We start from the raw sequence: 15,000 nt of genomic DNA, 5'->3' as shown, positions 1-15,000 counted from the left end.
GACCACTGCTCGAAATGTGGTCGATATGCAAGCCTGTGTGACTGTGTGTAGTAATGCAAAACTAAGACTAGTAGTACTGCCTGGACTGCCCTTCTTTGAACTTGGAAATATACTCGTGGTGTTTAACTCGTTGTTTTTCTAGTAATAATTTGTTTAATAAATAATGTAGATATCTTAAACACTTTTTTTAATTGCAAATTTAGATTCGGAGATTCGGAATGAGTAAAATTTAGGTTTGGAAATGTTCGGAAGGTATTGGAATTAAGGTTCGCTTTGCTATTTTTTTTAAGATTTGGAGGTTTGCAGACAAATGTTCGAAATAAATGTTCGCACCGAAATTTTGAAAATCGGGTTCGCTATTCGGAGGTTTGGAACCCAAAACCGGCGAAGATTCGGATTCGGATTCGGAACCCAAAAAAAGGTTTGCGCGCCCACCTCTGTTGATACCTTTAAATCAGGTAATTCATTTTAACCTTAGCAAAACCTCAAGTTCATAAAAGTTTGTGTAACTTTTTTTTTTTAATAATTTTGATTTGTACATATTATAAGTGAAGGCTGGTGATGGATAAATGGATAACTTAGAAGAGGAGGGAAGGAGGAGGGAGGTCGTCCAAAGATGAGTCACCATCCATTAAAATGTCTGGTGTGATTACTGTGAACACCATCCATGAAAATGTTTGGTGTGATTCCTGTGAACCCACTAGTGGAGGGCTGTGGCTCACTAACATTTGCACTTGTATTAGATTCCTTATTTTCTCCACTGATAAGCCTCTTTGGTGCCATTATAAGTTTCTAAATGAAAAACTACCGACAAAATGCAGAAGAATGTTGTTTTCTCAAGACTGCAGCAGGAATAGGGATATGCACTGGTATCCGGTATTATGGAATACCGGCAATTTTTTATGTATTTACGTATTTATTTTATTTATTTGTTTATTATTTCCGGCAATTTGGCATCAGAATGGGACAATGATGGGACAATGGCGGCGGCAGGAAGGGAGAGGCCAGAGCTTTGTTTACAACCATGTGTGTAGCTGTTCAATTAGCAGATACGGGCAACCCCCGTTTAATGAAGGTTCACACAACGAAATTTCGCTACAACGAAGGTTTCATTTTACTACCATCTGCTCGTTTAACGAACACTAAACTCGCTTTAACGAAGTTTTATTCAGGTAATTTTTTTCCAAATTTGAAAGCCACTGACAGGCTTTTGAATACACCAGGAGCTGCTGGTACTAAGGCCTGCCTCAGGAAAAATCTTGGGACACCTATAGAATAAAGATCAAGATCTTCAACATCAAGCCTCTCGTGGACAACACGCGCAACACTCACTCCTCAGTCAAAACATAACAGCGTCAGCAGCAGTTTGTCTTCCCTAGCTCAACTTACCACCAAAACGCCCTGCAATTGGCCTAGTGTTCGTAAGAAGACCAGGAAGTCTCTTACTCTCCAAATGAAGCTACATATTATTCACAGACACGAGAGGCCAGAAAACTATAGCAGTGCTGGCCACCATCTCGACTCCATATTATGCCGTCTCTATTTTCAAGTCAGTAGACTCTATTAAGAAGGCTGGTGAGACTGTATTTTCCTTGCAAGCTAAAAGAACCACCTGAACTCGTGACTCTACAATGGATAAAATGGAAAGCCTTGTGGAAGTGTGGTACATAAGTTTTGTATGCAGTACAATGATGCGCACTTTGTTTACATTCCACAGGTTGCCGGTTAGTGTCTTTCCCGTTTCACTCTTCCTCCCTTCATAAGGTTAAGATCATCAACATTATAAAGTTACGTACATACATACTTTATTGTACATTATAATGACAAATTAAACTACCTAAATGTTTAACTTCATAATTTTTACTTTCATTAAACCTTTTACTGTAGTATGATGCACTCTCGTTTTGCTTACTCTCAATGGAAGTTCAAATCAGGGGTTAAACTTGTTATAATCGGTTTGCTTAACGAAGTTTCGTTTAATGAAGTTTCGCTTAACGAAGTGTTTTTTAGGAATGTAACCCCTTCGTTAAACGGGGGTTGCCTGTATTTTCATCACTATTAAGCCTTTGGCGTTCATGTGAATTTATAAATGAAAAAGTACAGACAGAACGCACAAGAATGTTATTCTGAAGACCACAGCAGTAGAACTGGCGGAGGGGGGGGAGGCTAAGGAGCCTTTGTTTACAACCATGTGTGTGGACATTTGACTATCAGGTATTTTTTTTTAGTATTAAATTGAACTTTTGCATTCAAGTATCGAGTCTCCATGTACAGGCAACCCCTGCTTAACGAAGGTTCACACAACAAAATTTCGCTACAATGAAGGTTTCCTTTTACTACCATCTGCTCGTTTAATGAACACCAAACTTGTTTTAACGAAAATTTATCCAGGTAATTTTTTCCAAGTTTGAAAGCCCTGCCGTATCACGCAAGCCAACAGGCTTTTGAATACACCAGTGCCTCTCGTGGACAAAACGCGCACCACTCATTCCCCCTAGTTCAAAACAATAACAGCGTCAGCAGCAGCTCGTCTTCCCTTGCTCTACATGCCACCAAAACGCCCTGCAATGTCGCCTAGCGTTGCTGAGAAGCCCAGGAAGTCTCTTACTCTTGAAGTGAAGCTGGATATTATTCACAGACACGAGAGAGGCGAGAAAACTAATAGCATTGCTTCCCACCATGGCTTGATTCCATCTACTGTCTACCATTTTCAAGTCAGCAGACTTTATTAAGAAGGCTGGTGAGATCATATCTTCCTTGCGAGCTAAAAGAACCACCTGAACTCGTGACTCTGCAGTGGATAAAATGGAAAGCCTTGTGGAAATGTGGTACATAAGTTTTGTATGCTGTACAATGATGCGCCCTTTGTTTACATTCCACAGGTTGCCAACTAGCGTATTTCTCACTCCACTCTTCTTCCCTTCATAAATTTAAGATCATCAACATTATAAAGTTACTCACATACATACATTAGTGTACATTATAATGACTTAGTCTTAAATTAAACTGCTTAAATGTTTAACTTCATAATTTTTACTTTCATTAAACATTTTACTGTACTATGATGCACTCTTGCTTTGTTTACTCTCAATGAAACCTCAAGTCAGGGGTTAAACTTGTTATAATTGGTTTGCTTAACAAAAATTCATTTAACAAAGGTTTTTTTTTTTATATATTTTTTTTTAGGAACGTAACCCCTTCGTCAAGCAGGGGTTGCCTGTATATGTATGTACATATACTGTAGAACCTCACACAGTATACAGTTTAGTACAGTAATCGTGTTCACTTTACATGGTTTTCACACGATCCCTTCAAGGAATGTATCCCTCACATAAATCAAGAAATCCCTGTACTAAGTTTTCTCTGCCCCATTCGGAAATCTAGAGAGATCAGAAGTCAGACGTTCTGTGGCATCTCTGCGAGATCTGTTAACTTCCTGAAGTGTGTATGTTATGTAAAAATTGTTCTGAAAATTTAGAGAGAGAGAGAGAGAGAGAGAGAGAGAGAGAGAGAGAGAGAGAGAGAGATATTTTGATATCACAGGCAGCTTAAGCCAATGATAGGTCCCATGGAATAAGAATGATGAATGTCACTTTTAGAAATATAGATAGGAAAATTGTTTCATCAAGTAGGGAGTTAACATTACAGAGAGTTAGTCATGATCTCGGTTATGCATTGTACTCGTATTTATTTGTGTATCTTGACTGATACTAATAAACAAATGAATCTAGGAATCATGGAAACACGATTTTCTTCTCCTTTTTTCCACTATATCTTTTCCATCACTACCACTCATTTTATGCTGATGACATGGACTGTGGTGGTATGTGGTTTTCACAGTATGTATTGATGTATAGTTTCATTGCAGTCTGTGCTTAAAATAGTAACAACTATGTTTTCTGCAATGATGCATTATATAAGATGGTTTATTTTTATAGCTGCTATTATCAACAGACTTATTTATTTGTATGCTTGCTCATCAACCTTCTTGTGAATTCATTTAAACCAGCTCAAATTTGAACTTTTACTCCTACATGAATGTTAGTTTTCTAGTGATTCTTCAGGAAGTTTGGTGTCTGGTTTTCATTTCACATTGTCTCTTTTGCAACACTACAGGAAGCATGGTGGATCACCACGCAGGAAGCCTGACAGGCAAATTTATGTGGCTGGCAAAAAGAGAAGGCATTCAAGATCACCTGTGTCTCCACGACGCCACAGCCGTTCGAGGTCTAGCTCAAGAGATATACGTAAGCGTTACAGGACAAGGAGCCGGTCTCGATCAAGACACAGGTCACCCTACAGAAGGTTAGTGTGTGTGTGTGTGTGTGTGTGTGTGTGTGTGTGTGTGTGTGTGTGTGTGTGTGTGTGTGTGTGAATGATTCACCTCGGTTGCCTGCTGGTCACCCAGCCAGACTTCCCCATTACGGAGCGAGCTCAGAGCTCATAGACCGATCTTTGGGTAGAACTGAGACCACATAACGCACTCCACACAGCGGGAAAGCGAGACCACAACCCCTCGAGTTACATCCCGTACCTATTTATTGCTAGGTGAACAGGGGCCACACATTAAGAGACTTGCCCATTTGCCTCGTTGCTTATAGTATATTACAGGATTCAAGTGAGGCTCATATTGACCTTTCTCCATATCTACTATTATCCAACTTTTCCTTAAATTTGTGCACACTTTCTACTGCTACAGTCTCTTCACTCAATCCGTTCCAGATTTCCACTGTCCTATGTGGAAAACTAAACTTTTTAATGTTCCTCAAACACTGACTTTTCATGATCGTCTTTGAGTGTTCTCTCTTTTGTCTATGTTTGTCTATCTCCATCCTCCATCAGTGATACCAGGTCTTGTCTGTCTTTCTTTTCCATATGGTTTACTAACTTTTACATCATTATTAGATCTCTTTCCTTTTTATCCTTCAATGTTGGTAGTTCCATTTCCTTCAGTCTCTCTTCATAGGGAAGATCCTTTGCTTTGGGCACCATCTTTGTAGCCATCCTTTGAATTCTTTTTAGTTTCTTAATGTCCTTCTGCCTGTATGCTGACCACACCACTGGTGCATATTCTAATCTAGGTTTTATCATAGTGGTTATGATCTTTTTCATCATACTCTTATCAATGTAGTTAAATGCCACCCTGATATTTGTTAGTGTCTTCTATGTTGAAGCAAATACAGGCAAACCCCGCTTAACGAAGGTTCACACAACGAAATTTCGCTACAACGAAGGTTTCATTATACTACCACCTGCTCGTTTAACGAACATCAAACTCGCTTTAACGAAGTTTTATTCAGGTAATTTTTTCCTAGTTTGAAAGCCCCGCCATATCACGCAAGCTGACAGGCTTTTGAATACACCAGCACCTCTCGTGGACAATACACGCACCACTCACTCCCCCTGTTCAAAACAATAACAGCGTCAACAACAGCTCGTCTTCCCTCACTCAACTTACCATCAAAATGCCCTGCAATGTCGCCTAGCATTGCTAAGAAGACCAGAAAGTCTCTTACTCTCGAAGTGAAGCTGGATATTATTCACAGACATGAGAGAGGCTAGAAAACTAATAGCATTGCTCGCCACTATCTTGACTCCATCTACTGTCTACTATTTTCAAGTCATCAGACTCTATTAACCCCTTCAGTACCGGATGTGTGTTTTGTGACACGTGCGTATCACGGCTGAGTTCACGCGCCAGGAACCGAGGGTGCTCCCCGTGACACGCACATGCCACAGTTATAAGCTGTGTGTATTGAGGTGTCTCAAGGCCTCGGTTTCTGGGTTATTTCTACCCACATGGTGGCAAGTGTCTGTGTTTACAAACATAAGGCTGCAGCCATTCGTGGGATGGTTTGAAACTTCATAAACTTTAACCAATGAGTTATTGTCAGTGCTGTGACGTAATTTGTGAAGACCAATCATCATATTATATTTTTTTATACATCATATTTTCTGACCTACGTATGGCAACACATGCTTGTCGAGTGCCGCAATGCGATATTCTCTAGCTTCTGTTCAGTGGTGCCTGAAGTTTTTTTGTGGTAGCACGCGCGGATTTACTTCGCAATTATGGATATCTCTACAACTGACAGTGAAGATGAATATGATGGTGGAACAAAAAGGGAATTTGAGGGGTCTGATGTCTCAATGGAAGGTGATGATACTTTGTTTGATCCTGAAGCTATCAGTGATGTAGAGAGTGATGCTAGCTGTGGCGACGAGAGTATTGAGACGTTGTCCGCCAGCAGTGGCCTGTCATGCAGCCCTCCTGCCTTTTGGGTCTTCCACCATCCCGTTCTCTCCCTTTAACCTTTCTATTGTTTCTTTTTGCCTAATTTTTCCATTTATGAATCTGTAGAACAATTTTGGTTGCTCCTTACATTTTTTGACAATGTATTTTTCAAAGTTCTTTTCCTCTTCCTTCCTCACCTTGACATATTCATTTCTCGCTGCCTTGAAGTTTTCCTTATTTGCTTTATTTCTATTTCTCCTCCACTTTTTCCATGCTCCATCTCTTTTCTCCTTTGCCCTAGCACAACTTGCATTAAACCAATCTTTCTTTCCTTCTTCTTTAGGTCTATATTTTGGGACATATTCCTTGACTCCTGTTTTGTATATTTCCAGAAATAAGTTATTCTTCTCTTGCATCGTCTCTGAGTTTTCCATCTCCTCCCAGTTTACGTTTTTAAAATAGTTCTTGAGATTCTCAATATCAGCCTTTCTGTAATTTAATCGGTCTCCTTTGTATGAATCGTCTCTATCTTCCTTTCCCTCTTCTATATCCATTTCTAATATTACATGGTTACTCTTTCCCAATGGGCACTTATATCTTATATCATCATTCATTTGTATACCCCTTGTAAAAACTAGGTCCAATCTCGCCAGCTCGTTGTTTCCTCTGAATCTTGTGCATTCCTTTACTCTCTGGTCCATCATATTGGCTATCATTAGGTTCAAGAATCTTTCTCCCCAGGCTTCTTCCCCCATACCACTTTCATGATTTTCCCAGTCCACTTCTTTACAGTTGAAATCTCCTTCTAATATAACTTTTTTCCTTTCTTTAACGATTCTCGTTAGACTCCTTATTGTGTCATCTATCATGTCTTTATATTCTTGATTGGTGTGTGTGTGTGTGTGTGTGTGTGTGTGTGTGTGTGTGTGTGTGTGTGTGTGTGTGTGTGTGTGTGTGTGTATTTACTTAGTTGTATTGTACAGGGTTCAAGTGGGGCTCATAGTGTCCTGTCTCCATGTTTCCATTTATCTAATTTTTCTTAAAGTTATGCACATTATGTGCTGTGATGACTTCATTATTCAATGCATTCTACTTCTCCACTGTTCTGTGTGGAAAACTGTATTTTCCAATGCCCTTCACACACACTGCCTCATCCTGATCTTTATATGTCCTCTTGTCCTTCCAGCTTCTTCCGTCACCAGCACCAGGCCTTCCTTGTCTATCTTTTCAATGCTGTTGTACATTGTTTGTTATTAGGTCATTCTCTTCTGTCTTGTAAGGTTGGCAGTCAAATTTCCTTCAGCTGTTCTTCATATATTAGGTCCTTTAGTTCCGGCACCATCTTTGTAGCAATCTTCTGCATCTGTTCTAATCTTATATCTTTTTAGAGCTCAAAGACCACACACAGCTGCATATTCCAGCTTTGGATATATCATGCTTGATCATCACTTTGCGTTAAACCAATCTTTCTTTCCTTCTTCCTTAGGTCTATATTTCAGGACATATTCCCTGACTCCTGTTTTGTATATTTCGAAAAATAAGTTATATTTCTCTTGCACCCCCTCAGAGTTTTCCATTTCCTCCCAGTTAGCATATTTGATATAGTTCTTGAGACTCTCAGTATCAGCCTTTCTATAATTTAATTGGTCTCCTTTGTAAGATTCATCTCTATCTTCTTTTCCCTCTTCTATATCCATTTTTAATATTACATGATCACTCTTTCCCAGTGGGCACTTATATCTCATATCATCATTCATTTGTATACCCCTTGTAAAAACCAGGTCTAATCTTGCCGGCTCATCATTTCCTCAGAATCTTGTGTTTTCCTTTACTCTGTGGTCCATCATATTATCTATCATTAGATTCAGGAATCTATCTCCCCAGGCATCTTCCCCCATACCACTTTCATAATTTTCCCAGTCCATCTTTTTACAGTTGAAATCTCCTACTAATATCACTTTTCTCCTTTCTTTAATGACTCTCGTTAGACTCCTTATTGTGTCATCTATCATGTCTTTATATTCTTGATTGGTCCATGAATTTGTTTTTGGTGGCACATATGTTCCAATGATTGTTAACTCTTTTTTGTATTAATATGTATCTTGATATACAGTACTTCTGCTTTTCCTTCCCCACACTCCACTTGGTTTATCACCATCTCTTTCCTTAACATCATCATGACTCCTCCTCCTTTACCTACTGTCTCTCCTCCATATATTATATCTATTATCCATGGCTATTTTTATTGCCTCATTTAATTTTGTTTCAGCCAGGCATACAATATCCAGTTCTTTCTTCATGTAATCTCTTAATTCTAATTTACTTGATAAAACCCCATCGTATACATCATTTTTAATCTTGCTCATATCACCTTTAGTTAAACTTGCTCCATTTTTTTTCTCTTCCTTCTCTTTTATATACCATTTCCTTATCCTGTCTCCTAGAATTCTCCAAAAAAATGCCTTCTTCTCCTCTGACCTTTCTGTCTGTGTGTGGTGCTTTTGAGTGTTAGTGAAGTGAAAGTGTGTACTGCAAGTGTTAGATTAGAGTGAAATAGTGGTTAGAATCAGTGTTTGTGAGTTAAAAGTATTTTGGTAGAGCGAGGAGACTAGGCTTGTAACCTTCAAGTTGACCTTGAAAGAGGATTAGTTGACCTCACTTAGGCCCCTCACCACCGCGGTTCCCCACCCGCCGTCACCAAGTATTTTAATTTGTTTGTTAGCTACGTATAGTGTTCTTGTGAGTTAACAGATTGTAAATTAGTATGGCGGTAGCTACTGAGGTATATCAGAGTGTGATTGAGTGCGTGAAAGAGAGTATTGAGGTGGGATTGGGTGAGTTTGTTGTGTGTGAGATGTGTGGGCATGACAGGAAGGTCGTTGACTTTTCTGAGTGTATGGTGTGTAGGCTCAAGAGCGAGAATTTAGTTCTTTCTCTTGAGCATCGAAAATTGCGAGAGGAAATGAGAAAGCTAAGTGAGGGGGAAAGTGCGAACGAAGTTCTCATCTTTGAGTTGAAGGAGGAGGTTAAGAGGCTTGGGGAGGCAGTGGAAAAAATTAGGCATGAGATCAGTGTTAGGCCGAAGGTTGGACCTTCTGAGGGTGACAGGGTGGCTTGGCTCTCTGTCGGGAAGAGCAGAGTGGGGAAGAGGGAGCAGGCGAGCCAGACTGAGAAAGATAGTAGTCAGGATGGGCAGAGATGGCAGGTTGCAAGGGGAAGGAAAGCGGATGCAGTTAGGGAGGATAGGACTAAACCTGTTGAGTGTGAAAATAGGTACGGTTTGTTGGAGGGGGAGGGGGAGAGTGAGAGTGAGAGTGGAGTGAATGAGGTGGTTGTGGTGAGTGAAAGGAGAGAGAAGGGGGTAGAGGAGAGGAGGAGGAGGATTGTGCCTAGCACACCTCAGGTGTGTGGTGGGTGACTCAGGTTAGGTACTTAGATAGCACTTTCTGTGGGAAAGACAGGGATAGGAGGACGAATGTGTGTATGCCTGGTGCAGGTGTGAAGGCAGTGAGTGAGGAGGTGAAGAAGAGAGTTGGGATGGAGAGGGAGGGTGTAGTAGTTTTGCACGTAGGTGGGAACGATGTCAGAGCAGGTGGGTCGGAGGAGTTAGTGGCAAGATTTCGGGAAATGTTAGGCAAGATAAGGGAGAGTGGTAGGAGGTGTGTAGTGTCAGGAATCTTGCCTCGTGTGTATGTTAGCAGGGAATGGTTGTCTAGGGCCATTGGTGTGAATGATCGGGTAAAAGGGATGTGTAAGGATGTGGGTGTCAGCTTTGTGGATGTATGGGATAGGTTCTATGGGCGAAGGGATTTGTATGCTAGGGATGGTGTGCATCTGAGTAGGAAGGGTGTGGATGTGCTGAATGGATGTCTGGAGGGGGGAGTTGGGATGTAGTGTAGGGGGTGAGGTAGCAAATGCATTCCAGAAGAAAGATGTTAGACATAAATTAGATAGGATAAACAGAGATAGTGAAAAGGTTAGGAAAGATTTCCAGGTGGAAATAGGAGAGAATAAGATTAGGATTCCAAATAAGGCGACAGCATTTAGGAAGGTAGCAGGACTTAAATGTTTTTATGTAAATGCCAGGAGTCTTAGGAACAAGAAGGACGAGTTATCTAGTTATATAGTTGAGGAGGACTTAGATGTTGTATGTGTCACAGAGGCATGGGTAAATGAGGAAAAGTTTAGGGAAAATAGGAAATAATATGAAATAGATGGATACATTATGTATTTACACCAGAGAATTGGTAGGATAGGTGGAGGAGATTTATGTAAAAAAATCCTTCATTTCCAGCCAGGTTAATGGTATTAAGGTAGATAACAGAGTAGAGTCCTTATGGCTGGATGTTAGAGTATACAAAAGTAACGTTATTAGAGTAGGAGCTTTTTATAGACCACCTAACCAGTCAGCAGATGTAGACAACCTTATGGTAGATGAGATAAATAGGGGGTGTACTAGTCAGACAATTATCTTAGGGGATTTTAATCTTAAGTCAGTAAACTGGGAGAGGATGGTAGGAGATGCTAGTGAAAATAAGTTTATGGAAAGTTTTCAGGATAACTATTTAGTACAGATGGTAGATAAACCTACTAGGGGGAGGAAGGTTTTAGACATAGTATTAACAAATATTGAGCATTGTTTAAAGGAAGTTGAGGTAGGAGAGACTTTAGCAAACAGTGACCATCATATAATTAGATTTATCATTAATTCCAGTAGGGATAATATAGTGAATAAGACTAGAGTCCCAAACTATCTGAAAGGCAATTATGGTAGGTTACGTCAGTTATTAGGAGAGGTAAACTGGGAAGATAGTTTTGTTGGAAATAAAACTGCACAGGAGATGTGGGATATTTTTAAGGTTGTAGTAAAGGGTATAGTGATGCAGTGTATCCCTTACAAAGATATAAGGCAGAGAAACAGGAAGCCATTATGGTGGACTCATGAGATAGGTAGCCAGATCAGAGAGAAGAAGAGGGCATACAGAGAGTTGCAGAAAAGTGGGGAAGATGTAGATTTGATTAGGTACAGACAGGTCAGAGATGATTTGAGTAAGGTTATAAAAAAAAGTAAAAGGCAGGCAGAGATAAAACTAGCTAGAGCTGGGAGTAAAGATCCCCAAAAATTATATAGCTATTACAAGGTCAGTGATAAAAGAAATAAGGATAGGATTGGACCACTCAGAAAAGATGGTGTAGTAGTGGATCAAAATGAAGACATAGTAGAATTATTGAATGAACAATTTTCTTCAGTATATACTAGGGAAAGAATAGGAAATCCTGTTACAAACAGTTTGACAATGTTTAAAAACAGATTAGATAAGCACTTAAATTTATTAGATTTATAATTATGTATAGCGCTGCATGATAGTTTTTATAAGAAATTTACTATAGTTAAACAAGACATGATCCCCATGTATGGGGATCACAGATTGTAGAGGAATTCGCTGCAGGACTTAGCCCTGTTAATGGGCCAAATATTTATAATTAGTATATAATGTATTGTGTACTTGTAAGCGTATCTTTAAGTACTGATGACGAGGTCGCTGTGCAACTGATACAGGATAACCTAGATGGGCCCTGGTGGCCCTTTGTTATCCTATTATTTATGTTATGTTATGTTATGTTATGGTCTGCCACCAGTTCGTTGTGTCTATTTCTTTCTTCCTCATTTATATATATATATATATATATATATATATATATATATATATATATATATATATATATATATATATATATATATATATATACAGGCAACCCCGTTTAACGAAGGGTTACGTTCCTAAAAACACTTCGTTAGCGAAACTTGTTAAGCGAACCGATTATAACAAGTATAACCCCTGATTTGAACTTCCATTGAGAGTAAGCAGTGAGAGTGCATCATAGTACAGTAAAAGGTTTAATGAAAGTAAAAATTATGAAGTTAAACATTTAGGTAGTTTAATTTAAGTCATTATAATGTACACTAATGTATGTATGTACGTAACTTTATAATGTTGATGATCTTAACTTTATGAAGGGAGGGAGAGTGAAACGAGAAATAGACTAACCGGCAACCTGTAGAATGTAAACAAAGTGCGCATCATGGTACTGCATACAAAACTTGTGTACCACATTTCCACAAGGCTTTCCATTTTATCCATTGTAGAGTCACAAGTTCTGGTGGTTCTTTTAGCTTGCAAGGAAAATGAGGTCTCACTAGCCTTCTTAATAGAGTATCTTGATTTGAAAATAGTAGACAGTAGATGGAGTCAAGCCATGGTGGGAAGCAATGTTATTAGTTTTCTGGCCTCTCTCTTGTCTGTGAATAATACCCAGCTTCACTTCGAGAGGAAGACACTTCCTGGTCTTCTTAGGAACGTTAGGCCACATTGCAGGGTGTTTTGGTGGTAAGTTGAACTAAGGAAGATGAGCTGCTGGTGACGCTGTTATGTTTTGACTGGGCAGTGAGTGGTGCGTGTGATCTTGATCTTGATGCTACAGGTGACACAGAATTTCTTCTCAGTCAGGCCTTTGTATCGGCAGAGCCTGTGTTGTCCACGAGAGGCTTGATCTTGATCTTTATTCTATAGGTGTCTCAGGATTTCTCCTGAGGCAGGCCTTAGTACCAGCAGCTCCTGATGTATTCAAAAGCCTGTCAGCTTGCATGATACAGTGGGGCTTTCAAATTTGGAAAAAAATTACCTGGATAAAACTTCGTTAAAGCGAGTTTGGTGTTCGTTAAACCAGCAGATGGTATTAAAATGAAACCTTCGTTATAGCGAAATTTCGTTGTGTGAACCTTCGTTAAACGGGTGTTGCCTGTATATATATATATATATATATATATATATATATATATATATATATATATATATATATATATATATATATATATATATATATATCCTTGCAACCTTCTGTTTCTCTGAGTTTTGTTGTTCTATATAGTATTTCTTCTGTTGCTGCTTGTAATTTTAGTAGTATCTTAATTGGTCTCACTGTTCCTTCTTGATATGGTCCCATTCTATGGATTTCTTCTACCTCCTCTAATTTCTGTCTATCCTCGTCATTTAGATTCTTTAGTAGGTCTTTGACTGATTTCATTTCCTCTTTTTCCCTTCGTGGTCTATATTTTACATTTTTTTCTTTCAGTTCAAATATGATTACACTCTTTTTCTTTTCTGCAATTTCCCTTACTAGATTTTCTTTTTCCTTAAGGACTCCTATCATTTTGTTTGCCATATTATCATATCTTTCTTTTAGCTGTTCCTGAATCACCTCCTGAAAATTATCCTTGTCTTTCTTATCTTGGACTCGCCATGCTTGTATTTCTTTCTTAATCACGTCCTGTACTCTTTCCTCTTCTTTGTTTACTAGATCTTTCAGATCCTCTTTTTCTTTCTCGGCTTTACCGAGTCCTTCTTCCATCTGTTTCTTGTACTTAGCTACTTCCTTTTTGAGTTTCTCGTTTTCTGCTCTTAGCCTAGCTTTGTTTTCTTCCACTCTTTTTATCCTTTCTTTCAAGTTGTGAAACTTTTTCCTGTTCTTCGTTCTCTTTAATTCCCATATTCTCCTTTATCCATTTATCTAATTTTCTTTCAATCGTTAACACTCTTTTATGTAGGGCAGTTTTTGCCTTATCAAAACCTCCAAATGCCCCTCATCAACATATTCATTCTCTTCTTGCATTCTTTCCCTGGTCTCATACCTGCATTTCAATGTAATCTCTTCCCTACTCATGGTTTTCTAACAATGTATTCCTGAAAACGAGTGCCACACACTCGCCCAGGCCTCTGTAAATACAAACAACAGGTAGTTGGGGATCAGCTGATGCTTGGAGCGTTGGCACCACGTCCGTGCTGGACCGTGTCGTGTCGTGTGTGTGTGTGTGTGTGTGTGTGTGTGTGTGTGTGTGTGTGTGTGTGTGTGTGTGTGTGTGTGTGCACATATTTACCTAGTTGTATTTACCTAATTGTATTGTACAGGGTTCGAGTGGGGCTCATAGTGTCTTGTCTCCATGTCTCCATTTATCCAATTTTTCTTTAAAATTATGCATATTGTGTGCTGTAACAACTTCACTCAATGCATTCCACTTTTCCACCATTCTGTGTGGAAAACTGTATTTTCCAATATCCTTCACACACTGTGTGTGTGTGTGTGTGTGTGTGTGTGTGTGTGTGTGTGTGTGTGTGTGTGTGTGTGTGTGTGTGTGTGTGTGTGTGTGTGTGTGTGTGTGTGTGTCTGTCTGTCTGTGTGTGTGTGTGTGTGTGTGTGTGTGTGCTTATTTTGAGTATATGTTACTTAAATTTTATATCTGGACCATGTCCCCTAAAGTTTTGGCAGTGATGGGGATTTTCATCCTACGAGGAGCAGCCCTCCAGCACTGAATCTCAAAAATAGTCCAGTATTCATACGTACCTTAAACTTAGCTTGCAATTGAAGAGTAAATGAAATAGACTTTGTAGTCAATGTATCATTAGATGGTTCTCATTCTAATGATGCCATCCATGTATCTCTGTGTGTAGTAGTTATGGAAAGACAGTGAGATGAAGAGGGGAGACTTGGAGGGAGCAAGTCACTTGCCTGCCATGCATCTATTCTCCCAGACATGATACGGCTTGTGCCCAGTGAAAATGGGTGCCCTGAGCTTTCTTCATGCATGTTAAACATTTTATCAAGTGTCTGCCCAATTGTTTGCTTACTAAGATGTGTAGCAAGTGGTCTTTTTGTAAATGGATAATTTGCATAGTGTTGAGATGTGAGGAGAGGAGGGAATGGAAAGG

General features: G+C 39.3%; 1 protein-coding gene across 1 annotated transcript in view; it reads left to right on the top strand.

The window, feature by feature from the left end:
* LOC123517704 overlaps positions 1–15,000 on the top strand; it is a 90,913-nt gene that overhangs the window by 59,676 nt on the left and 16,237 nt on the right. Inside the window, 1 exon segment of the mRNA XM_045278060.1 lies at positions 4,117–4,305. Within this exon segment, the coding sequence (XP_045133995.1) occupies positions 4,117–4,305 (189 nt within the window).

The sequence above is a fragment of the Portunus trituberculatus genome, chromosome 42 (genome assembly GCF_017591435.1).
Source record: "Portunus trituberculatus isolate SZX2019 chromosome 42, ASM1759143v1, whole genome shotgun sequence".
Classification (NCBI taxonomy): domain Eukaryota; kingdom Metazoa; phylum Arthropoda; class Malacostraca; order Decapoda; family Portunidae; genus Portunus; species Portunus trituberculatus.
Note: the sequence above shows the minus strand (reverse complement) of the source record. Positions and strands in the feature narration are given on the sequence as shown.